Source organism: Trichechus manatus, unplaced genomic scaffold (assembly GCF_000243295.1).
Source record: "Trichechus manatus latirostris isolate Lorelei unplaced genomic scaffold, TriManLat1.0 scaffold00063, whole genome shotgun sequence".
Classification (NCBI taxonomy): Eukaryota; Metazoa; Chordata; class Mammalia; order Sirenia; family Trichechidae; genus Trichechus; species Trichechus manatus.
In genome coordinates, this window is record NW_004443999.1 from 7549578 (window position 1) to 7573724 (window position 24147).

Below are 24147 nucleotides of genomic sequence, written 5' to 3' on the forward strand. Positions count from 1 at the left end.
CACTGATTATTTTGCTGGGATAAATTCCTAGCAAAGACTGTCCTAGTAAATTCTGACTATTGTGGAAAGGCCTGACCTTTTGGGGGCAGATGGACCTAAAAGTTCCCCTCAAATGAAAGGCATTCCACTGTTGTCGAGTTGATTCCAACTCATAGGGACCTTATAGGACAGAGTAGAACCGTCCCCATAGGGTTTCCAAGGCTGTAAGTCTTTATGGAAGCAGACTGCCACATCGTTCTCCCTCAGATGAAAAGCATTCAGGGGTGGAAAAGGCCTTGGATTGAGAGTGCAAGACATTACTTTCAGTCTGCCTCTGCTACGAACTAGTCTACAAGATCCTCCTAGGTAAGCAGGGAGTTAGGTAGAAGATTTATCAGGTTCCTTTCTGATATAGAAGTCCCTGGGTGGTACAAACGGTTAACAAGTTCAACTGCTAACTGAAAGTTTGGAGGTTCAAGTCCAACCAGAGTCACCAAGGGAAGAAAGTCCTGGCCATCTACTTCTAAAAAATCAGCCATTGAAAACCCTACGGAGCACAGTTCTACCCTGACACACATGGGATCGCCATGAATCAGAGCTGACTTGACAGCAACTGGTTTTTATTTTGTTTTGTTTTGTTTTTTCTCTGCTCTAACCTTCTGTGATTCTACAGCACACTGGTAGACACCCTTCTGCTTTGACCCCCAATAAGCAGCCCTGACCCCATTCAAAAAAGCTCTCCCCTCCCCAAGAGAAGACCCTGATGCTGAGACAATGGAAACTTATCCCTAGTCACAGCTCCCAGTGAAATGACACGGAGACAAGAGTTGCTTCAGAGAGGGGAGGCTGAAACTGCAGCCTGAGGTGGGATCGGATTTCCCCGGGGAAGCCTGACACCTCAGCCAGACTTCTAGTTTTCTCAATGTCGTCATCAGGTGAGAGTGCAAATGAGGCAGTTGGTGTGAAGGATGGAGGAGAGAGAAGGTGTGACCAGATCACCCAGGTGAAGGGAGCAGAAGAGTGAATGGGCCCTGAAAATACAGTAGATTGACAGGACAATGCTTGTACCTCTCTCATAAAGTTGTAAGAATTAAGTCAGGGAACACATGGGAAGCATGTAGAATAGAGCCCGACATGCAGGAAACACAATAAATAATCGTTCTTTTTTTTTTCTGGGCTACTCTTTCTAAATTCTCTTCATCTTCAAAAACCACCACTGTCTCTAACATCACAGTGTTGACTGAAGTTCTGGGTTTTCTCCATTTGGGGATTCTTAGGATGAACCCCTTAAAACAGCTTCTTCTTCTCTGAGACAAAGAAGCTCCACTTGCCAAGGACCACTGCTGGCATGTGCCCAGAGAAGAGCTGACCCTGGAAGACAGCCGTCCCTGGCGGTGAGCACAGTGACAGAACACTGTGTCCTGCTGACAGGAGAGCATGTTGGATCAGGAAGCTCCTTGCTGGTAATTACAGATCTGCCTTGGAATTTCCTCCAGACCCGGAGTGCTTTTGGGCTCTGAGTTCCTGGGGGCTTTGGAGGGATGCTGCAGATGGTACAAATGAGAAATAACAAACAGCCACAGGGTGTGTAGACCTGGGAATTCTGAGCAGGGATCCCCAATGGTGAAGCGCCAGCCACGAGGACGGTTAATTTAGGAGGATGAAGATGAATCATCCATGTGGGGAAACACTGGAGTGATGGGAGGGAGTACTGACCCAGGAGCCTAAAGGCTTGAGCTGTAATCCTGACTCTGCCACAGTGAACCACATTATCTTGAATTATTCAGGTTCCTTTTGTGTAAACAGGAATAATAATAACAACAACAAAACTAGCTTTCCTCTGATTCTAATGAAGCACAGTCCCTGCTGTTCTGCTGAGTTGAATGATTGAAAGGATGAAGCTACTGGAAGCAGTGAAGTGGTTGGAAAACATTAAAGGAGATATTTTGTAGGAGGGAAGAAGGCAATGGGCTCAGTTTTGAACAGGTTGGGTTTCAGAAGATGGCGGCACATCCAAGAGATGGCATTATAGGGACAGGACTGGACTGCACGTGAGGACTGTCTACAAAGATGTGAGGTTCACGCATATAGATGTGATCCTTCACTGAGTTATTGAGCATGTGCCTGGCGCCGTCCTAGGTTCTAGAACTGCAGCAATGATCAGAATAAAGCCTCTGCCCTTGGGAAGCTTACGGTCTAATATCCAAGCCCTTGAAAATAAAGCCTTCTTTGAACAATCCTCTACACTAGTCCCAATCACCATCTGACTGCAGAGACAAGAGTAAGGCTGAAGTCATCTAACACAGGAAGACAGAACAAAGATGATGAACAAGAAAATAAGACAGGGAAGGTGCCATCAAAGAGAACAAGGAGTCAAGAAAGTGTCATATCATGGAAGCCAAAAGAAGAAATGGATGTCAAATGCTCCCAAGTAGTAGCTAAGGAAAAGTCACTGAATTTGACATGAGGGGTGCCATTGGTAAGCTTCTAGCAATGGGTTTTGATCTTCACTGTGCATCAGACTCATCTGTTGTTGTTGTTATGTGCCTTCAAGTCAGTTCTGACTCATAGCGACCCCATGTACAACTGAGTGAAACACTGCCCATCTGAGGAGCTTTAAAACACACAGATGCCTGTGAGCTACACCCAAAATCCTGATTCAATTGGTCTGGGTGGGGCCTGAGCATTGGTATTATTTTTAAGTTGCTCTGGTGACTCCCATGTGCAGGTAGCATCAAGAAATGCTGCTTTAAATAAAGCGATTTCAGTAGAGTAGTAGCAGGAAAAGCCAGATTGCAGAAAATAAAAAAGGGGGGAGTGTCTTTCTAGTGGAGAGACTAGCAGTCTTCACATCAGACATGGATGCTTAGCCCCCATCTCCTTCTTCCTTGCTGTGTGATTTAACCTCCATGTGTCTTATCTGTGAAATCAGGATAGAAGTACTTGCTCTGCCCAACTCACAGGTTCCTTGGGAGGTCAAGATGAGATAATAGATGTGAGAGTACTTTGAAAAAAAGATGGAACTGCTATAAAAATGGAAGATTTACATGGTTGTCAGGTTTTTTTCCCCAAAGGTGGTCCTAAAGACAGTGATTAGCAACTGTAAAGGCTTACATGGAACCAGCATTGCCTTTCCACACTGAGCTCACAAAGAGGGTGTCCTTTGATAAGTGCTCACTGCCACTGTCGAAAGGTCTGAGGCCGTTGGCAACTGGCAGGTGTTCACAGCTGGCCTTGTGCCAGATCTATAAGAGATGCAGTTTCCATAGTCTTGCAAATCCCCGCTAAAATTGCTAAAGACACAGCCATCCAACATAAAATTAAAGAATTGAAAGACACTGGTCTAAAGATTAAAAGTAAGTTAATGTTATAAGATCTCCATTTAGTTGTCAATCCTAAATGTTACAGAGAATGCGGAAGGCAGACAATAGATTGAGACGAGTCTGTGTGTGTAGGCAGTGCTGCAGGATCAGAAAATCTTCAATTCCCTGGGCAAATAGGGGAAGATTGCCCAATACTGAGCCAAAACCAGCAGTAGCATCCAGAGACCACCGCGGGGTCTACCCCATGTACTTGCATGTGCCTACCTATATGTGCTATGCCAGGTCTCCAGGAAATGAAGCAATACTCTCAATATTTGGCAAACTCTGACCGCAATTGAAGTAGCACCTGCCCCCAGGTGATACCTGTTTGGGGTGATGAAGGTCCAATTGGGAGGCTTTCTGTAATCATATATGATCGTAGATATGACAAGTAGTATTACAACATGCTTTCTACTCACTTTTGGTTTGATATTTTCCCTCAGTAAAAACACAAGAAAATACCATTTTTGTCAAGGAAATAGCATACATGATGATTGAGTTTCTTTTTTCTAATGAGCAGTTTAAACTAAGAGCAAGAATAAAACGATGGGCCAGCTCCTAAGTAGGAATTAAATAAGGTGTCAGACAACTGGCGTAAGCATCAGAGATAACTTGGGGCAGATCAGTTACCTTCCTCTGGCCTCTGAGCCTGCCCTGGCTCCTTCTACTCCAGTTGCTATGAGGCAGAAGGTGCTAATTACATTGCTGATCTGCCTGCAACTTCTCAACTTCTCGGATACTTTCCACCCAACCTCTTCCACCTGCAGAAAGGCTCCCTTTGAAACTGCCCTTCTCAAAACAGAAGTAGACACTCAAATCACCACTCCTTCACTCTACATCACTTCCAACAAGACGTAGACCTTTTTGCATGTAAAATTGTAAAACCACCAGACAAAACAGGGTTTTGAAACAAAGAAACACAGAATTCTTCTCATCCATGGAGAAGTCACTTTTCTTGTGTTCAAACATCCTTGTAAAAGGCTTACCATGAGGAGGAAGGGATATAGAAGCCAAAGTAGGTAGCATGTCCTGGGCTCCTTTTTTAATGAGAAACATTGTCTTTGAAGAAGCATTTTTTATGCCCCAGGGTACAGAGCATAATCTTCTGGCCCTGGGAGGCAACAAGGTTTGACGAAAAGAATATCTTTGGAGTCATTCAGTCTTATATAAAAATCCCATATTTTTTAAAGCTGCTGTGATCTTGTACAAGTTATTTAGCCTCCCTGAGTTTATTTTTTCCCATAAAGGAATGAAAATACTATCATACAGAATCATGCAGTTTCATAATGTGAAACAGGATGTAGCTCAAGCATTTCTTCGTCCCTCCTGAGACTGAGTTTTTCAATATTAGAAGTCCAGTGACCTCTTACCTCGGTGAATTCCCTGTAAACAAAACACAAGAAATCTCAGCTAGAAGCATCTGTTTATGATTAGGGAAAACTAGGGCCTGGATTCCAGGTCCCCAGGTTGTGCAAATGGTTTGCACTCTGTTATGTAGCCGAAAGGTTGGCAGTTCCAATCTACCCAGTACTGCTGTGGTAGAAAGACCTGGCAATCTACTTCCATACATCACAGCCACTGAAAATGCAATGGAGCACAGTTCTACTCTGACACACTTGGGGTCACCATGAGTCAGAATAGATTCAATGGCAATAGGTTTGGTTTGGTTTGGGTTTGGGGTCTGGAGCCCAGGAAAGGGGATGTTTAACAATCATCCTTCAACAACAACAAAAATCAAACCGATTGCCATCGAGTCAATTCCAACTCACAGCAACTCTATAGGACAGAGTAGAACTGCCCCATAGGGTTTCCAAGGAGCACCTGGTGGATTTGAACTGCCAACCTTTTGGTTAGCAGCCAAGCTCTTAACCACTGCGCCACCAGGGCTCCCATCCTTCAACAGTCCTACCATTTCCTCTGTGAAAGCAGTATCTATCAATAAATCAGCAAATGGCAGTGCAGGCTTTAAAATCACACTGAAATTTTACCATTTTTATACTATTATAACAGTGCACAAACCAAGGGAAAAAAAAGTGGTACTTTTTCCCGCACTCAAAGATATGTTGTTGAGTTACAGTTTCAGAAGCACAAGGTACAAAAATTGCTCAAAAACTCAAAATGAAGGCTAAAATTAGATTTTTTTTAAAAAACGCCTCCCCTGACACTTCCTAGGTAATGTTATTGCAGCTGCTCGAACCATGGGTGAGTTCCCATAACCACAGCCATCTCAATAAAGAGACACAATAGGCATAAGAATGGCTTAAAACTTAGCTGTAAGATTATTTTTTTAAGTAGCTTTTCCAAGTATAATACCTTAGCTTCTAGAAAAAAATAATCATCACAGACATCTGAAAAGTCATAATCCTATGCAAGGACCAGGGAGGTGAACACAATTGAACATAATAGCTCCTTCCAAACAATTTCCTAGGGACTGGACGGCAAAAAGCCTTCAGACACTTTCCAAATGTATTTTATTTATTCAATGAAGAGGAGAAGACTATCTGAAGCTTTTGTATTCCCTTCACATAGAGATGTTTCACTGTGCTTTAAGAAGGGCATTCATCTGTAGGCACAAAATGAGTAATTCCTTAGCATCAAGAAAATGTAATCATTGCAAACATCGGAGATGTCAAAAGTCTATGCAAAACGCATTTTGTAGAGACACAGACAAAAAACCTTGAAATAAATATCTTTTCAAACTGGTCTCAGTTTATGTTTGAAAAGTAAATACGTACTCATATGCCTGGGGATGCGTAGCGATTCACCGGATGGCCACGGTAGCTGTCTCCAGGGAGGGTAACTGCAGCCCTGGGAGATAAGAGTGGGAGGGAGGTTGATTATTCACAGTGCATCCTTTCTATATTTTATATTTTATATTGTGTGCAAGTGTTCATATTCATCTAACTTAATCTAATAACTTAATTAAGCTTTTTATAGGCAAGTCAGCCCATCCATTCCAATCAAGCCAGGTGAGCTTCTTCGTCAGTCTACTGCAGCTGACCTTCTCCCTGGCCTGGAGCTCAGGTAAGATATAAAGAGGGAAGTGCTGCCTTCTTTTCACACTGAGTGTCGTCTGTGCTGCGTGCTGCACTGGCACTAAGGGATTCAATGGTAATAAAACTCTGTCTCAGCTGCAGAGGCTCTGTGGGACTCGGGCTGTCCCTTCAGGGTGGCTGCTCTCCCTCTACACGCTCCAGCAATCCCCAGCCTTCTCCCAGCCCCAGGGCAGGTCACAGCTTTTCAGATACGCCACTCTGGTCTTTTCCTGGTTTCCCCCACTCCCCTACCCTTGTGATTAAGTGATTTATTCAAACAGGCCAGTGGGTACTGCCTTGCTCAGGAAGAATGACGACACAAATACTGAGGGAGAAGGTTGAATTGCCTCTTCCTCTGGGCCCTGGAATACCAACGGGACACATCGGAGCCAAATCCTCTTCTGAAATACACTGGCTGTGTGACCTTGGCAAGTTATTTAACATCTCTGAGCCTCAGTGTCTTCATTCTTGAAATGATGGTAGTCAACATATTCTCAGAGGGATGGAATAGAGATTGAAGACAATGAGTGATGTAAAATGCCTAGTATAACGCCCAGTATATAGCAGGTGTGCAAAAAATGTTAGATATTATTATTATTATTATATGGTTCTCACTGCCGGAAGGGTCATGCTTTCAAACTTCCTGGCCCTGCACACATTTCTAGCTCTCTGTCTCAGTACTGGCTTAAAAGCAGCATGGAATAGTGGGAATGGTGCGATTTAGAGCCAGAGAGACTTTGCCTTTGACAAGTCCTTAACCTCCCTTAACATCAATGTCTTCAGCTATAAAATGATAATAATTATACGTTCCTAGTAAGATCAGGGCGAAGACCACAGATAATGTACAAAAAGCCCCTGGCACGTAAGAAGTGCTCTATACATCTCGGTTAGTTTTACTTTCCTCCGTGGGGGCTTGTCTATTCTGGGCCCCAGCATGCCTTTTCCTCGTTGGCCTCCACACCTCTGTTCAGCCTAGTGGCCTCTGCCCACCTTGCCCTCTCGTATCATCTCCATCTGTGAAAACTCCATGCATTTTTCCAGTCTCAGCTCCAGCTGAGATCTTTCATGAAGTTTTATTTGACCACAGTGAGTTCTCCCACCTCTAAACTCATCAAGTGTTTACCTTCTACGGAAAATAGGGAGGCTGGAAGCTCCAAGGATCCCAAGATCTTTCCTCAGTGGCAAGACTGATTAAACGAAAAACCAAACCCATTGCTGTCAAGTCAATTCTGACTCATAGCCTTCTCATTACTACATTTTTTCTCCTTAATTTTTTTTTTTATGGCATATGTTTTCAGTTTTGGAATGCATGTTTACTAATTGAGTGTGTTTAAATTCCTTGTTGGTAACATGAATTTTCAGAAATATGATCTGCTAATACAAGCCACCAATGAGGCGAGTGGCACTGTGGCACCACTGATCTGTAGTATGACAATATACCAATCAGAGCTATATAAATAATTTATTGCAGGCACTTTTCCATTAGGTTACATGGGGAACCTCTGGTTTTCCATATATGACACAGAAAAATCAAAACAAACCCATCAGGGCTCCCTACCTATCACACAAGAAAGTCATAATTATGCTTGCAAATCTTATCTCACAGAAATAAAGGAAATAAAGAGAGGTAAGGCAGAAGTTTACAAAACTAACACATCTAGGAAGCATCACCTAATAGAATCCTCAACCTACACAACAATAAGGCTCCAACTCTGCTGAACTTCACGCAAGCATTTCAAAAGGGACCCACCTTGACACTCAATGCATTAGAACCGGAATAACGCCTTACCTCTGAGGTCCAGAGGCATAAAAAGTGGCTGGTATATACAGTTAACTCAATGGCAACTAGAGATCTAACAATCCTATAGGACAGGGTAGAACTGCCCAACAGAGTTTCCAAGGCTGTAATCTTTACAGAAGCAGACTGCCACATATTTCTCCTGCAGAGCAGCTGTAGAGTTCGAACCAAGGATCTTTCAGTTAGTAGCAGATTGCTTAACCATTGCGCCACCAAGGCTCAAGACTGATTTACCCATTACCATCAAGTCGATTCCAACTCACAGCGACCCTATAGGGCAGAGTAGAACGCCCCATAGAGTTTCCAAGGGGCACCTGGTGGATTCGAACTGCCAACATTTTGGTTAGCAGCTGTAGTACTTAACCACTACACCACCAAGGTTTCCGCAAGACTGATTAGACACTAGGAAATCAGGCAATCATATACGGAAAGAACTCGGGTCCCATGCACCCAAAGAGCAGTTTCCCTATGGGCTTCCCCCAGCACCATGATCTCCATGTCGTCTGGAATGGGACATTGCCTTCCCAAAAGTTAGATTTCTGATCCCTTATTCAGGAGTGCCTTGTGTAAGAAAAGGGTCAATTGGTTCACTGATAAATTAAGGGGCAGTGGGGCTTCTAGCATATGGACTAGCATGTGGGCCCCTGGACACATCAGCTGATGTTGGTATGAGCAGTCGATGTTTCCATCCCCCATGGACCAGACTCCAGCTGCCTCCATGTCCACTCAGTGCAATTCAAATTTAGTCATTCCTCTAAAAACTTTGGGCAGTTCTAAGTAGTCCCTGGAGGATACAGGCCAACTCCTTAGCACGTCATACAGGACATGCATCCTCTTCCCACAGTCTGTTCCCAACATCCTTTCTAGGCTCTTCTCCTTTTGTGTCAGCCCCCTCATACCCTCTGGTGTTCCCCAAACCCATTATAATCTTCCCTACCTCCAGGCCTCTGTACCTAGTCTTCCCTCTTCCTGGAACATCCTTTTTAACTTCTCTACCTACTGAATTGTGTCATCAAGTCAATTCCAACTTATGATGACTCCATGAGTGTCAGTTTAGAACTGTGCTCCACAGGGTTTTCAATAGCTGATTTTTTCAGAAGTAGATCACCAGGAGTTTCTTCCAAGAGCCTCTGGGTGGATTTAACCTCTAATTCTTTGGTTAGCAGCTGAGCACGTTATCCATTTGACAAATGAGTTGAAATTGACTGGATGGCGACTGGTAATGAACACTGTTATTGTTGTTATTAGGTGATGTAGAGTCGGTTCCGACTCCATAGTGACCCAATATACAACAGAACAAAACACTGCCCGGTCCTGCACCATCCTTACAATCGCTGTAATGCTTGAGCCCCTTGTTGCAGCCACTGTGTCAATCCAGCTCAATGGGGGTCTTCCTCTTTTTCACTGACCCTCTACTTTACCAAGCATGATGTCCTTCTCCAGGAATTGGTCACTCCTGATAACATGTCCAAAGTACACGAGACGAAGTCTTGCCATTCTCGCCTCTCAGGAGCATTCTGGCTGTACTTCTCTCAAGACAGATTTGTTCGTTCTTCTGGCAGCCTGTGGTATATTCAGTGTTCTTCACCAATGCCATAATTCAAAGATATCAATTCTTCTTGGTCTTTCTTATTCATTTTCCAGTTTTCACATTCGTGAGGTAATTGAAAATATCATGGCTGTGGTCAGGCGTACCTTAGTCCTCAAAGTAACATCTTTGATTTTTAACTCTTTAAAGAGGTCTTTTGCAGCACATTTGCCCAGTGCAATGTGTCGTTTGATTTCTTGACTGCTGCTTCCTTGGGCATTGATTGTGGATCCGAGTAAAATGAAATCCTTGACAACTTCAATATTTTCTCCGTTTATCGTGATGTTGCTTATTGGTCCAGTTGTGAGGATTTTTGTTTTCTTTATGTTGAGGTGTAATCCATACTGAAGGCTGTGGTTTTTGGTCTTCATCAGTAAGTGCTTCAAGTCCTCTTCACTTTCGGCAAGCAAGGTTGTGTCATCTGCATATTGCAGGTTTTTAATTAGTCTTCCTCCAATCCTGATGCCACATTCTTCTTCACGTAGTCCAGTTTCTCGGATTATTTGGTCAGCGTACAGACTGAATAGGTATGGTGAAAGGATACAACCCTGATGCACGCTTTTCCTTATTTTAAACCAAATAAACCGTACTCATGCCTTAAAACCCAGCTCAAATGTTGCCCTCTGTGAAGAACCCCGCAAAACCTTAGCAGAGGTGGTTGCTTCCCTGCTGGCCGCCCTGTTTCTCATTGGTCCTCTTTGCTGAGCTCTTTACAGAGTACTGCCATTATTTTTATGTCTCCCCTACATGATCATAGGATTTGGAGGACAGGGGTGATTTTACAACCCCAGAGTCTGCCTAGCATGGTGTCTGACAACAAAGATGTTTTATTTAATGAATTGATGGAAGAAAACAGAAATAAATGGATGAATGAATGAGTGAGTGAGTGAATGATGATGTTTCTAACAAAAGGCACCATCCTGTCCATCCAAGAGATGCCTAGAAATTACTCTTGAAAGGTATGGGTTGGGGAGAGATTCTGCAGGGCAACAGAGTCATGTTTGCAAGAGGTAAGCACTATTAGGGGGCAGGGGAGAAGGGAAGTACCTGGGTCCAAAAGAACACTTTCCCTAGATAACATTAAATCAGAGGGTCTTCTGTTTCTGTAGATCTTGTTTTCACCCTCCTATACTTCCACACGTGTGTGATTTCCAATGAAATTTGGTAAGTGATATTTTGTAAAAAAAGATCTTAATTATTTCTTAATTTACTAAATAGCTATAACCTCGGTTCCGAAAAATCCCTTAGCCAGTAGCTGCAGTTGTGCTTTGAAGCGACATCGCCAGGTAGTTACTAAGCAATCCGTTTTCCCCTATAGGCCTGGCACATGTGGCAAGGGTTCCTGCCCACCTTTTGTTTTCTGGCTGATGTGGTCCCTTTATATCAGTGATGAATACGCAATGTGGGAATCATCCTACTTGGACTTTTGTTTAGAAGGTTGGCAGCGGTGTGCTAAGCATAAGCAATATATCAATTTTTAAATACGGGCAGAGTAAGTCTGTATCATGTGTACCAGGAAAGCCCATAATGCTGTTTTACAAAAGGAACTGAAGAACTTCTTGATCTTTGCCATTCTCTGTAGGAAAATGCCTCACCCGTGTACATTCTTTCCTATGCGTTCTGTACTGGGACATTTTGGGGGTCAGAAAAAGGTTCTAAGTAACTTGACCAAGCCATTTAGCTCATATTTATTTACTGCTTAATACAGATCATGCCCAGTGCAAAGGCCTTTGCATGTCCTGTTTAATTCTTCCCCAAAACCACGAGGGGTTTTTATCCTGGTTCTGCAAATGAGGAGCCTGAACCAGAGAGGTTGACAACTTCCCCACTGTCACACAGAGTAAGCTTTTGAACTTGGGGCTGCCTGGTTTTGCAGCCTGAAGGCATAAACCATTTCCCTGGACTGACTCTCCGTGAGTTAAGTCCCCTGAATTCTTGTTCAAGAAGAATTTTTCCAGCGCCATCACATGTGTAATTTCTGGATAGCTCTCATGAGATCTTACTCTTTTGGCATTTTACAACATATTAATATGATCGCCTCTTTTTCAGAAAATATGCTATAGTACTTATTCAAAAAATATAGTTCAAGTATTCATCACGTGCAGACACGCAATCTTTTCTGAAGATTAATTTTTTCAGTAATTAATTTTTATTATGGTAAAATACCTGTAACATAAAATTTGCCATTTCAGCCATTTTTCAGTGTACAGTTCAGTGACATTAATGACATTCACCATGTTGTGCAACCATCACTACTATCTATTTCCAAAACTTTTTCATCACCCCAAACGGAAACTCAGTACTCATTAAGCAATAACTCCCCACTTCCTGCTGCCCCGAGCCCAGAAAATTAATTTTTAAATAATAAAGTAAGCCTCACATTTCTAGATTTTAGTGGGAATGTCTTCAGTGGGTACAAAATTACCCCCTTTGTCATTGGACCCAGCCTGGTGTGTTTCACATTGGAGCTTAGTCGATCCTCATATATTAAGCATGCCCTCTACCTCCTCTATCAATGAGCCCTGATGGAGTAACCATTAAGTGCTTGGCTGCTAACTGAAAAGTTGGCGGTTTGAACCCACCTAGCAGCTCCTCAGAAGAAAGACCTGATGATCGGCTCCCATAAAGATTACAGTCACTAGGAGTTGAAATCGATTTGACAGCACATAACAAATACTTGAGACAATATCCTGGCCACTATGTGAAAACAAGGAGGAAGAAGACGTGATCCTTGCTCACAAGAAGCTTACAGCACAGGAGCACACACCTTTGAGGAACTACAGCCCAGAGATAAACCATAACATCAGGTCCACAGAAGTCCATAAGACGAGAAGCACAGGGAAGAAAAAAGTCATAACCACCTTGGAATATCTTAACTTCCTTTGTTGGATAAGTTCTCTAAGGCCAACTTCTCACCTCCTTCTTTTTTCATTAGTGCTTACTGACTAGGCTTGAGAGAACCAAAGCAAGGATACAGTTAGGATGAAGGGGCCATAAGCTAATTGCAAAGGATAGAGCTAAAGAAACATGTGAATTTCCTCTAAGCACCCAGCAGCTCAACTGAAGATGGTTTTATTTCACTGCCAATTGATAGAACAATAGGTAACATGTGTGTCTTAGTTATCTAGTGCTGCTACAACAGAAATACCACAAGTGGATGGCTTTAACAAAGAGAAATTTATTCTCTACAGTCTAGTTGGCCAGAAGTCCAAATTCAGGGCGCCAGCTTCAGGGGAAGGCTTTCTCTCTCTGTTGGCTCTGGGGGAAGGTCCTTGTCATCAATCTTCCCCTGGTCTAGGAGCTTCTCCTCAGGCACAGTGACCCGGGGTCCAAAGGATGTACTCTGCTACCGGCACTGCTTTCTTGGTGGTATGAGGTCCCCCTGTCTCTCTGCTCGCTTCTCTCTTTTATATCTCAAAATAGATTGATTTAAGAGACAACCTAATCCTGTAGATTGGGTCCTGCCTCATTAACATAACTGCTGACAATCCCACATCACTAACATCATAGAGGTGAGATTTACTACACATAGGAAAATCACATCAGGTGACAAAATGGTGGACAGTCAATCACACAGTACTGGGAATCATGGATTAGCCAAGTTGACAAATATTTTTGGGGGACACAATTCAATCCATGACAATGTGAATATGCTAAAAACAAATTTAAGGTCAAGCAATACAGAGAGTTTTTAGACAGGGAAATGTGAGCTTTCCTCTCACCCTCAGAGGGAGCCTCTCTTGCCTGGTTCTTTACGCTCCTTCAAAAGACAGTTCTGTGTATTTATAATAAATGTGGTTTAATGCCCTCAGCTTCTGGGCATCTCAGGACTAAGTTAGGTGGCCCATCACAGAGGCCTAGCTCCAGGAATGGGTCAAAAAAGTGAGCAAAAGAGACTTACACCAGGGCTGACTCCCACAGCCCTGATCAACTCAGGGGCAAACACAATGGCCACCTGCTGGGTACATGGAGCCAGGCCCCAGCAGGGGACAAGGCAGGGTGAACCAGGCCCTCCACACTCATAGCTCACCTCACAACTTTGCTAGGGCTAACCCATTGCCATCGAGTTGATTCAGACTCCTAGCAACCCCAAAGGACAGAGTAGAACTGCCTCATAGGGTTCCCAAGGCTATAATCTTTGTGGAAGCAGACTGCCTCATCTTTCCATTCTGAGTGGCTGGTGGGTTCAAACCACCAATCTTTAGCAACTGAGTGCTTAACCACTGCACCTCCAGGGTTCTTTTGCGAGGGCTACCCACCTTTTAAAAGGTCTCTGGGTAGCTCAAGTGATTTGCACTGGACTATTAACCTAAAGGCTAACCCAATGGTTGGCAGTTGAAACCCCCCCAGCAGTACCACAGAAGAAAAGCCTGGCAATCTTTTGCCATAAAGATTCTAGCCAAGAAAACCTTATGGAGTGGTTCTACTCTGTAACAAATGGGGTCACCACGAGTTGGAATGACTCTGTGGTAATGGGTTTGGTCGGTTTATCCACCTTTTTGAGAGAAGTGAAGTATGTGGTGGGGGTAGGGGCCAGACAGGGGAGGCTTTCTAGGAAATTCCCAGCCAAATCTGGGGCTTCCTTACTGGGGTGCGGGGGCTGGTACTGCCCCGCGGGTCCTAAGGCGGTGTCTCAGTGGTGACAGAGCAACTTTTAAACGTCTGTCTTCCTAAAACCACTTTCCTGCCTCTGAGAAGCACCCAGCTGGTGGTTTCTCCTCCAGGGCAGCAAATCCAGTTATTTATCTCCCTATTCCGTGATACATTTATAAAGTAATGAGTGGTCCATTAAACTAAGTTTTGTCATATATCTCCCTACAGCCACCTCCTCGTCTGCACCCTCAGCCGGGGAGACCGCCATCAGCGTGGGCTGCAGCCTTCTAGCTTTGCTTCTCCTCCCTCCTTCCCTCCGCCGCCTCCCTTTGCTCCCTCCCCCGGTTATTTGGGAGATTAGAGTTCATTAATTAAATCCTGTGCTTAGATCGAACTGTACCATTGTTCTGATCACATTTATCTTTCAGGCGGCGGAGGAGATGGCAGCCTCACTGGAAACGCGCAGGGGAGCCTGAGCCGGCGCTGGGGACGCACAGCGCACAGCGCTCCCTCGCCACGCCGCCACGCAGCCCCTCCATCTTCCTGCTCAGCTTCCCGGCCCGTGCGCCCCTTCTTTCGGGGTCCGGCTTCTCCCCGGGGCTCCTGTCTACCTCCCCCCGGGCCCTCCGCGGCCCCCCTGCTCCGGTCCCCTCCCCCGCCACACGCTCACACGCGCGCGCACACTCACACTCACACACACACGCACACCCGCGCGCACACGCCAGCAAGTCGCTGGCCGCTCAATGGACCGATTGCCCCGGTTTCCCTGATCCCAGCTCAGCCCGGGATGAGAAATTGCAAAATGGCCCGGGTCGCCAGTGTGCTGGGGCTGGTCATGCTCAGCGTTGCCCTGCTGATTTTATCGCTTATCAGCTACGTGTCCCTGAAAAAGGAGAACATCTTCACCACTCCCAAGTACGCCAACCCGGGGGCGCCCCGAATGTACATGTTCCACGCGGGATTCCGGTGAGTGCGGGCCTCGATCTGAGCGCCCTTGAGGATCTGGTATATGGAGAGGGGAGATCGGGGGGGGGGGTCTGAGCTTCTCCAAGATACTCGGGGCGGGATAACTGCGTGGTCCTTCCACTCCTCTCTCGGATTCTCCCTTCCCCCTCCCCTTTATTTTTTAACCCAGAGCCCCTAAAGCTGTCTTCCTAATCGATGTGATCGCATTTCTCGTGTTCTTCTTCGGCATCCCTTCTCACCATTTCAAAAACGAGGGGAGGGTTTAAGGAGAAGGGTGGTTGAGGGAGAGAGGTGGGGGAGGGGTGGACATGCGTGGGGTGAGCGCCTGCCCTGCGCCCTGTCTGCTGACGTGACGGCCAGGCTCCGGGCAGCCCAGGGCAGTTTAATGGCGCAGGCGCCGGCCCCCCTCACACTCTCCTCCTCTCCTCTCTCCCCCACCCATCAAGGGATGCGCGGGTTTATTCTTCTGAAGCCCCAGGCAGTTCTCCCTCTACCCACTCCCGCCGCCTCCCTCCTTTCCGGGATTTCTGTAATCCCCCGCCCCTGCGGGAAGAGAGCCTTCTAAGGGCCGCCTACCCTCGCCACAGGTCGAAGTCACCCACCGGGCGCGGGGCCGGCGTGGGAAGGCGCCAGGCGCAGCTTGGCGTAGCTCATCCAGAGTCCCGCCCCTACCAGTGACCCAAGAAGCTCTCCCAGCAGGGCCTCCCGAGGGGTGGTGGCAAATACAAACTGCAACCTGTGGTCCCAGCCAGGCCAGGGATACGGAACACAGAGCATCCCCAAATGAGGCAGAAGAACTGAGCTGGCCGGCGGCCTCCGGGATCCCTAGCCACGGGACAGGGAGTGAAAGCAGACTTAGGCTCTGGAAGGAAGAGGTTAAGTCAGGAGCCACCCAAGCCTTCCCTTGGATCTCCGTTATCTCTGCTCTATTTCCAAAAATCAATTCACCAGGGGCGATAGGGCGGCGCGGGTCGGGCAGGCGCTGCCGCTGTCCGCGGTGCTGACTCTGGTCCTCGCGGTCCATCGGCTTCAGCCGCTCTCCCCGCTCCCGCCCCTGCTCTCCGAGAGACGGCCATTTTATGGTTGCTCCCGCTCCCCGGGAATGGACAATGGAGACGGATTTCCCAAGAGTCTTTCTTCCTCCCCGGGGTGTGTGGGGAGCCGAGATTGGGCCGAGTGCAGGGGGGCCCTGGGGCGGGATGGAGCCAACTTACTCCGTCCCCCAGCTGATTGCACTCTAATGGCTGCCTCGGCTTTCCGAGCTGAGGCCACCACGTTTGTCTGTGTACTCACGCTCCTGTCCAGGTCACAATTTGCGCTGAAGTTTCTAGACCCGTCATTTGTGCCCATTACGAATTCTCTGACCCAAGAACTCCAAGAGAAACCTTCTAAGTGGACATTTAATCGGACAGCGTTTTTACACCAAAGGTAGGATAGGGGGAAAAGATCCAAAACGTTGCTTTTGAATTCTGGAAATCAAAAAGCAAAACAAAACGAAAAAAATTTAAAAATCCGAAACAACAAAATTCTGTCTTCTCTCCCTCTGCAGAGGTATTTGCACTGTGTTCTTGGGTTGGCCTGACTGCACAACCCTCTGATTGGTAACCAATGTTGTCACTATAGTGCCCTCTCATAAAAAGAAAACAGGACGACCAATTTGAATTAAAAAAAAAACCCTCCCTACCTAGAGCTTAATGGTGGGCCGTGATTCAGAGTTAACACGTTGGCAAGACTGCCAACATCACCTATTAAGAAAAAAAAAAAAATGAGGGAGGGGTTAATGGCAAAAAGACCACCCAATGCATTTTCATTCCCCTGCTGAAATTTTTAAAATATATATATTAAAATGATATTATCTCATTGAAGCACACAGAAAATACCATAATTTGTCTCCATCAAATTCCTAGTGAAAACCTTGGCCCAAATATATGCAGATATTTAAGTTTGGTTTCGTTTTGGTTTTGCCTGTGTTTTCATTATGGCTTTGCAGGTTTTAACTTTTCAATATGCTACCCATCATCATTCTTACTACTTATGTCTGGTCGTAGCCTCGTTTTATATATGAAGGAGTTTGTTTTGTTTTTTTGAGGGGGGTAGGGGGAAGAGGATAAGATGTATTCTAATTTATTTATTCTCCTTAGTGATTTAGATCCACTCTTAGCTCTTAGCAACCGGAGATAAATTGTTACTCCTTCTTGGTGGGACTGTTATACCGCTAAATGGAATGTGAGCCATCTAGTGTATTCATTAGGGGTGTGAATACTTATTTTACAAACCACTATATTTAGGGGATGTGATGGGGTCATAGCATTTCTAGCTATTGCTCTCTCTCTTTTTTAAGTTTAATCTACTAGTAGAGTTAAAACAAATTCAGTAGATATCCATGGTGTCATGAGAATGTTGTTTACTTGAAAAGGTGGCCTACAGTTATGTGGATATGATTAAAATTTTCAAAACAATGTATAATTAGAAATTAGTCCGTAAAAATAATTGATTAATTCTAAAAGCCTAAAAGTCCTTTTTCAACTTCCAGGTTTTTAACCCAATATTAATTTTACAGACAACATGGAAAACTTTCACAGGTAGAACACATTATAACAACAAAAAAAAAAAAAAAACCCAAACCCACTGCCGTCAAGTCAATTTCTGACTCATAGCAACCCTATAGGACAGAGTAGAACTGCCCCATAGAGTTTCCAAGGAGCACCTGGTGGATTCGAACTGCTGACCTTTTGGTTAGCAGCTGTAGCTCTTACTTGACCGCTACACTACCAGGGTTTCCAAACACATTATACACCTCCCCAAAATATATTTCTAACTCAGTAAAGATATTCTTCCCACACTAGTCCACATAATCCAAATGACCAGTCAGAGCAATGTTTCTTTTTCATAACTTTCCTCTTTTCAGACTATTAATTGAGTAATTATTCATTCACTTTTACCAGCATCCTTTTAAACTTACCTTTACATCAGCTTGTAAGAACAACACTGGTAACTTTGAAAGTTTTCGGTTGAAGATTTCAGTTTATATTGTTCTATGCTTTCAAGAATGCAGTAATTTTTTAAAATAAAATTCCAGGTAAAGTGATTATATGCAATATCGTTCATGCTATATTTTAGGCAAAAGATACAGGAGGTTCAGTGTGATTTCCTAGTGTTGGGGAATCTAGCCTCAAAGTAATATGCTACTTGTTTCTCTTAAATATTTTAATAGCTGAGACATTGAGAGAGAATGCTTAATTTTACTCAAAACTCAACATGAAAGCAACCCAAAATTAGTTCTAAATATCACCCATGCCTTATTTATCCTCTGAATTGTTAGAACATATATTTTTTCAGGATTTATAATAGCCTCTCTTTCCGAGCATTAGACTTCTCCAACTAAATTGTGTTTCTATATAATCAAGTGGAAAAATAACCCTGTTTCATTATTCAAAGGATCTTAATGAGATTATCATCTTATTTCTATTAAATATTCAACTTCACCCACTGCTATTACCATTTTCATATTTTAATAATAGATAATACTGTACTGACTCATATCTATTTGGCTCTTGTTTGGACACCATTGATATCTGATATTCCTTGAACACTGCAATCCAATAGCAAACAAGTAGTCCCTGGTTACAAACTCTCAGTCACCAATGTTTGTGCGTTAATGTGAGCTCTTTGGGGCTTGTGTAAATTGTTTCCCTGTATTTTCTGACACAGTTTGGCCTATGCCTCCCCCTTGATCAAATATCTGCTCACGTAGAGCAGATAACCAAGGAAAGGCAACTAAAACTAAGTTACAACCTTTGCAAGTCTCAAAGGATTACATACAGAACTTGACCAAAAGATTAGCACATGTCTGTAGACTCTGAAACAACCCTCTCTCCAAAGACCGCGATTATAATGAATGTATAACCTTTCTTGGGTTCAATGAGCCTAAGATTCTTGTCTGAATGAAATGACCGCATAAGACATAAAATGGAAAATCAATTCTTTTGAATGGGATGCATTTAATGAATTTCTTTTTATTTTAGGCAAGAAATTCTTCAGCATGTCGATGTAATAAAAAATTTTTCTTTGACCAAGAATAGTGTTCGGATCGGACAACTGATGCACTATGATTATTCCAGCCATAAATATGTTTTCTCCATTAGCAATAACTTCCGGTCACTACTTCCAGAAGTGTCACCCATTATGAATAAGCATTATAATATTTGTGCTGTGGTTGGAAATAGTGGGATCCTGACAGGGAGCCAGTGTGGACAAGAAATAGATAAATCAGATTTTGTTTTCCGTTGCAATTTCGCCCCTACGGAGGCATTCCAGAGAGATGTTGGAAGGAAAACCAACCTTACCACCTTCAACCCCAGCATCTTGGAAAAATATTACAACAATCTTTTGACCATTCAGGACCGTAACAACTTTTTCCTCAGTTTAAAAAAGCTCGATGGGGCCATTCTTTGGATCCCTGCATTTTTCTTCCACACTTCAGCAACGGTTACCAGGACATTAGTTGACTTCTTTGTTGAACACAGAGGTCAGTTAAAGGTCCAATTGGCTTGGCCTGGAAATATAATGCAACATGTCAACAGGTGTGTATATTTTATTGCATTTAACTCATACCCACCAGATGGCAAATCAATATTGTAATCTCTTGGGGGGTAGGGGAGCTATCTAATTAGTTGTTGTGGTTAGTTTAGTACTTTAGGCCAAACTCTTACTTCTGTTTTGTAATGAATAAATGAGTCATTCTAGTTAAGAATCTCAGTCTTCTACCCCTAACAGGTAACCAAGTGACAAATGGAAGGATTAGCATTTCATCAGCCTCCCCTTTCTATTCCCTGTCTCCTCCCTTGGAGATAAGCCTAGTGAGCAGTCATGGAAATCACCAAAAAGCAAGATTTTTTTTTTTTTTGAATGGATAGCTATGTCCCGATAATGCCAGTGGCTAAGTTAGAGAAATCAAGTGTGTGTGTGTGTGTGTGTGTGTGTGTGTGTGTGTGTGTGTGTGTGTGTTTTAAGAAGATGCAATTGACTTAAATTTTTCCCTTTTTTGATGTTTAAGTATTTTTTAGATTTCCAAGATTAGCAAACTCCCTAGATTAATCATAAATTGATTAATTTGCTTTTATAATTTGAGATTTGAGTGCAAAACCATGTGAAAAGTATTCTATGAGCTCTTTGCGATCTCTTGTGATTCAGTAGACAGATTGACCAGAGACACAATATTTTCATCTAGTCTGGTGATTCTCTATTCTGACTGTACATTAGAATCACTTAGGGAGCTTTAAGAAATACTTTTGCCTCAGCTCTGTCTCAAGAGATTCTGATGCAAGTGGTCTGGTGAGGTCCAGGTATTTGTTATTTTTTAATGACTTCCCAGGTGATTCCAATATGCAACCAAATTCAGAGCCCCAATTCAAGATATTTTATAAAGCAAGATTAATTGTAGGCTATTTTTTTTTCCTTTCAATCTGCTAACCAAATTGCCTCAACTCTAATTTCCCCTATATAAGTAGCCTCAACGTTCTGACGTGCTATCCAGATATTATAAGGTAGAATGTGCTCTGGAAGGACTGGTAAACAGGGAATTCTACAGATTTTTATCGCATAATATACTATTCCCATCCTGTAGTCCCCTAAAGTCTTCCAACTGTCAGGTCAGTTTAGTTGACATCCCGTAGAAGTAGGGATCCTAGTCTCATAAACTGGTATGTGTCCAAGAGGTGAAGGCATAATTTATAGTCCAAACTGGAACTGTTTCTTGGAGAGAAAGGGGCACTACTGATAATTACAACAGAGATATCAGGCATCAACTGGGACTGTCCCAGTTTCCAGGATGTACAGTCACCTTTTCAAGAGGTAATGTAGCCCGTCTCCTAAATTTAAAGATGAGGAAACTGAAGTGCAAAGAGCAGGAGTTATTTACCCAAAGCCACTGCACAGATTGGGCAGAACCAGGAGAAGCCAAGTTTCCTGAGTCCCTGTCCTGTGATCTTTTGACTTCATTTTGCCTCCCTCTTATTCAGTGTAAGCTTCCTTGTGCCAAAAGAATTGTCAGAAGGCTTTAGGTAAGAATATTAAAACCAAGATTGAACATTTTAATTTCACCTGGAAGGGGAAAGGCCCATCTCTGAAGGCTTAAAGTAGTGAAGAAGGAATTGCATATGCTTAGAAACTTCAGGAAACTGGCCTGTGCAGCCTACCTGCCACCAGCCTTCCAGAAGGCCCCTGGAGTTAGGCGTGATGCCCCAAACCACTCAGGTTTGAACAAAACATGTTGGTTTGATGAAAACCAGAAAGAAATACAGTCCATAGAAACCTGATTCATGAACAAGTTAATTCTGCTTGCATAACCAATGATACACACACACACACACACACACACACACACACACACACACACACACACAGCAGTCTCAAATATATGACAGTGTAGATAGAAAGGCTTCAGAATACTACCTAAGTATGGAAGGAACAACAATAATTTGGCTGCTTTTCTTTAAACACAAAAAGTGTGTAAATACTTTTCTTAGGTCCTTGCAGGCTAAAGAAGAACTTGGGAACCCCTAGTTAGGAGATGAGGGAGTAGGGAATACAGTTTTTTACAAGAGGGTTTCCACACCCAGGAAGTATCCATACCCAGGAAGAAGAATTTAATTCTAGGTTTAGGTAGGGAAGTGACAGAGGAGTTCTCCTTAGATTAAACAACCACCTCCACTGCATTCAAGGATCCTTTATTTATGAGAAGTATAGTCATTCTCAACAGTGGCCTTCTATGGTGTCACCACTGAGTCAGAGTCACCACTCTTTAGGAAGGCCCAGCAGTAGGGCCAGCTTCAAGGGTGTGAGATTATCTGTGCGGTTGCACAAGACCCCTATCTCAGAACGCCCTTGTGCTCAGAAGGGCCCCACGCTCAGAAGGGCCCTGCAGTTGGTTTAATACTCTGCTGTCGCCATATTGAAATTCTTAATAATCTTTCAACAAAGAGCCCACATTTTTGTTTCACACTGGGTCCCACAAATTATGTAGCCAGTCCTGCCCAGAGGTTTTTTTTGTGGTCTATAAGATAGATTCAAAGCAAGTACTATTTCAGTTACTTAAACAAATCCACCTCCCAGCCCAGTCATATTGACTTATCCAATTGAAATGTGAAACCCTGGACTCTGAACCTATGTGTACTTATTGTTCCACAGGTACTGGAAAAACAAACATTTGTCGCCCAAACGGCTGAGCACAGGTATTCTTATGTACACCCTTGCATCAGCAATATGTGAAGAGATCCACTTGTATGGATTTTGGCCTTTTGGATTTGACCCCAACACAAGGGAAGACCTTCCATACCATTACTATGACAAAAAAGGAACCAAATTTACCACCAAGTGGCAGGAGTCCCACCAGCTGCCTGCCGAGTTTCAGCTGCTTTACCGAATGCATGGGGAAGGGCTCACCAAGCTGACTCTGTCACACTGTGCCTAAGAACTCCACATGAAAGTGCCACATGGCTGTTTAAAAAGTGCCCCAAATCAAATTGAATAGTCTTCAGAATAAAACCCTAGAGAATCTCTTATAAGGATTGTCTGCCATTTAAAAGGAAAGATGTCTTCACTCCCTCTTTTGCACTGCTCTTTGAAGGGTCTTAGCTGACTTAGCACATGATCTCGACTTGATTGATAAAAGGAATGTTGCATTTGGAACTATGCTGCTAACGAAATGGTTTGAAGTATTTTCATGTTTGTATTTTAACAATAAACTGCCTCTCATTTTGTATTAGGACTAGGGCTGTAGTTCCTGCAGCTCTGCTCAGATACAGTCCTGGTCACCATAGGCCTCTGGCCAATTTGGGCAGGATCTCACTTTTGCCAGTGGGATCAGACTCTTAAGAATGGAAATATTAAAAACTGGTTTGCATCTCTCTCTCTCCTCTCTATCTCTCTCCTTTCTCTTTCTGTCTCTGCAAACTTTCTTCTTGCCCCATCACCGTGGAGTTTAATAATTTTCTAGGAATCATATTGAATTAGCTTTGCTTGTATGTGTTGTATCTGTACTGATGCGTTCAAAGCTCTGGGTAATTTTGATGTTTCATGACAAACTGAGCAAATCATGATGGACCCCTTATGATTAATTTTATAAGAAATGCCTCTTCTTAAGGTCTTACTAGTCCCTGCAGACATTGGACAGCAGGGCAGTCCCTCTGTGGTAAATGGCATATCATGAGTGTATCTTTCACGAGCACAAAGATAGCCTGCGTTGCAGGTGGCATCACATCTCTTGACATGCGTGCTATTATGGCAAAAAGTTCTGTTGCCTCAATTGCAAGGGCATTCCAGCCTAGGTTTAGTGCCTCCCTCAATTCCAACCCAAGCATTCTCTTAGAACATAGAGGCAGTGAGTCATCTTTGGAGCCTGAGACAGATAGAGGAAAGGGAAGAAGGATCTTTAGAAGCTGTTATGGAATCCTGTATTCCCTAAAGTGTCGTAGCCATGTTGCCATTCAGAGCTGCTGAGAACCAGCAGGGTTACAGTGGAAGAGGTTCAAGACTGGCCAGGCCAGGTACCCTGTGAATAGTGCTTAGACTAGGGTCATTTTCAGCATTATTGCATCCACCATCATTGCTCCAGAACCATTTGTTCTCTTCAGGACAATGATAGAGACTGGATATTCTTTCTTTCCACTGAGATCAGATCTATACACCTACAAATAAAGCTTTTTAAAAGGAAAAGCCATGTGCAGTGACAAGATTTGGTCCTAAATAACTCTTGGCATTTGAGATTGTATAGACTGCCATGAAGGAATTAGTGGGCCCTTCTTTCTTCATTATTTCATCCCTAGG

At 43.7% G+C, this 24147-nt stretch overlaps 1 protein-coding gene across 1 annotated transcript; it reads left to right on the forward strand.

Annotated features, from left to right (window-relative positions):
- The first annotated feature begins 5539 nt into the window (after positions 1 to 5539).
- ST8SIA3 (ST8 alpha-N-acetyl-neuraminide alpha-2,8-sialyltransferase 3) lies at positions 5540 to 23258 on the forward strand. Its single transcript, XM_004379296.1, has 5 exons — positions 5540 to 5543; positions 14784 to 15321; positions 16627 to 16749; positions 19347 to 19904; positions 22510 to 23258. Exons 1-5 carry the CDS (start codon positions 5540 to 5542, stop codon positions 22790 to 22792), a joined length of 1506 nt encoding a protein of 501 aa, XP_004379353.1. The 3' UTR covers positions 22793 to 23258.
- Positions 23259 to 24147: the final 889 nt, after the last annotated feature.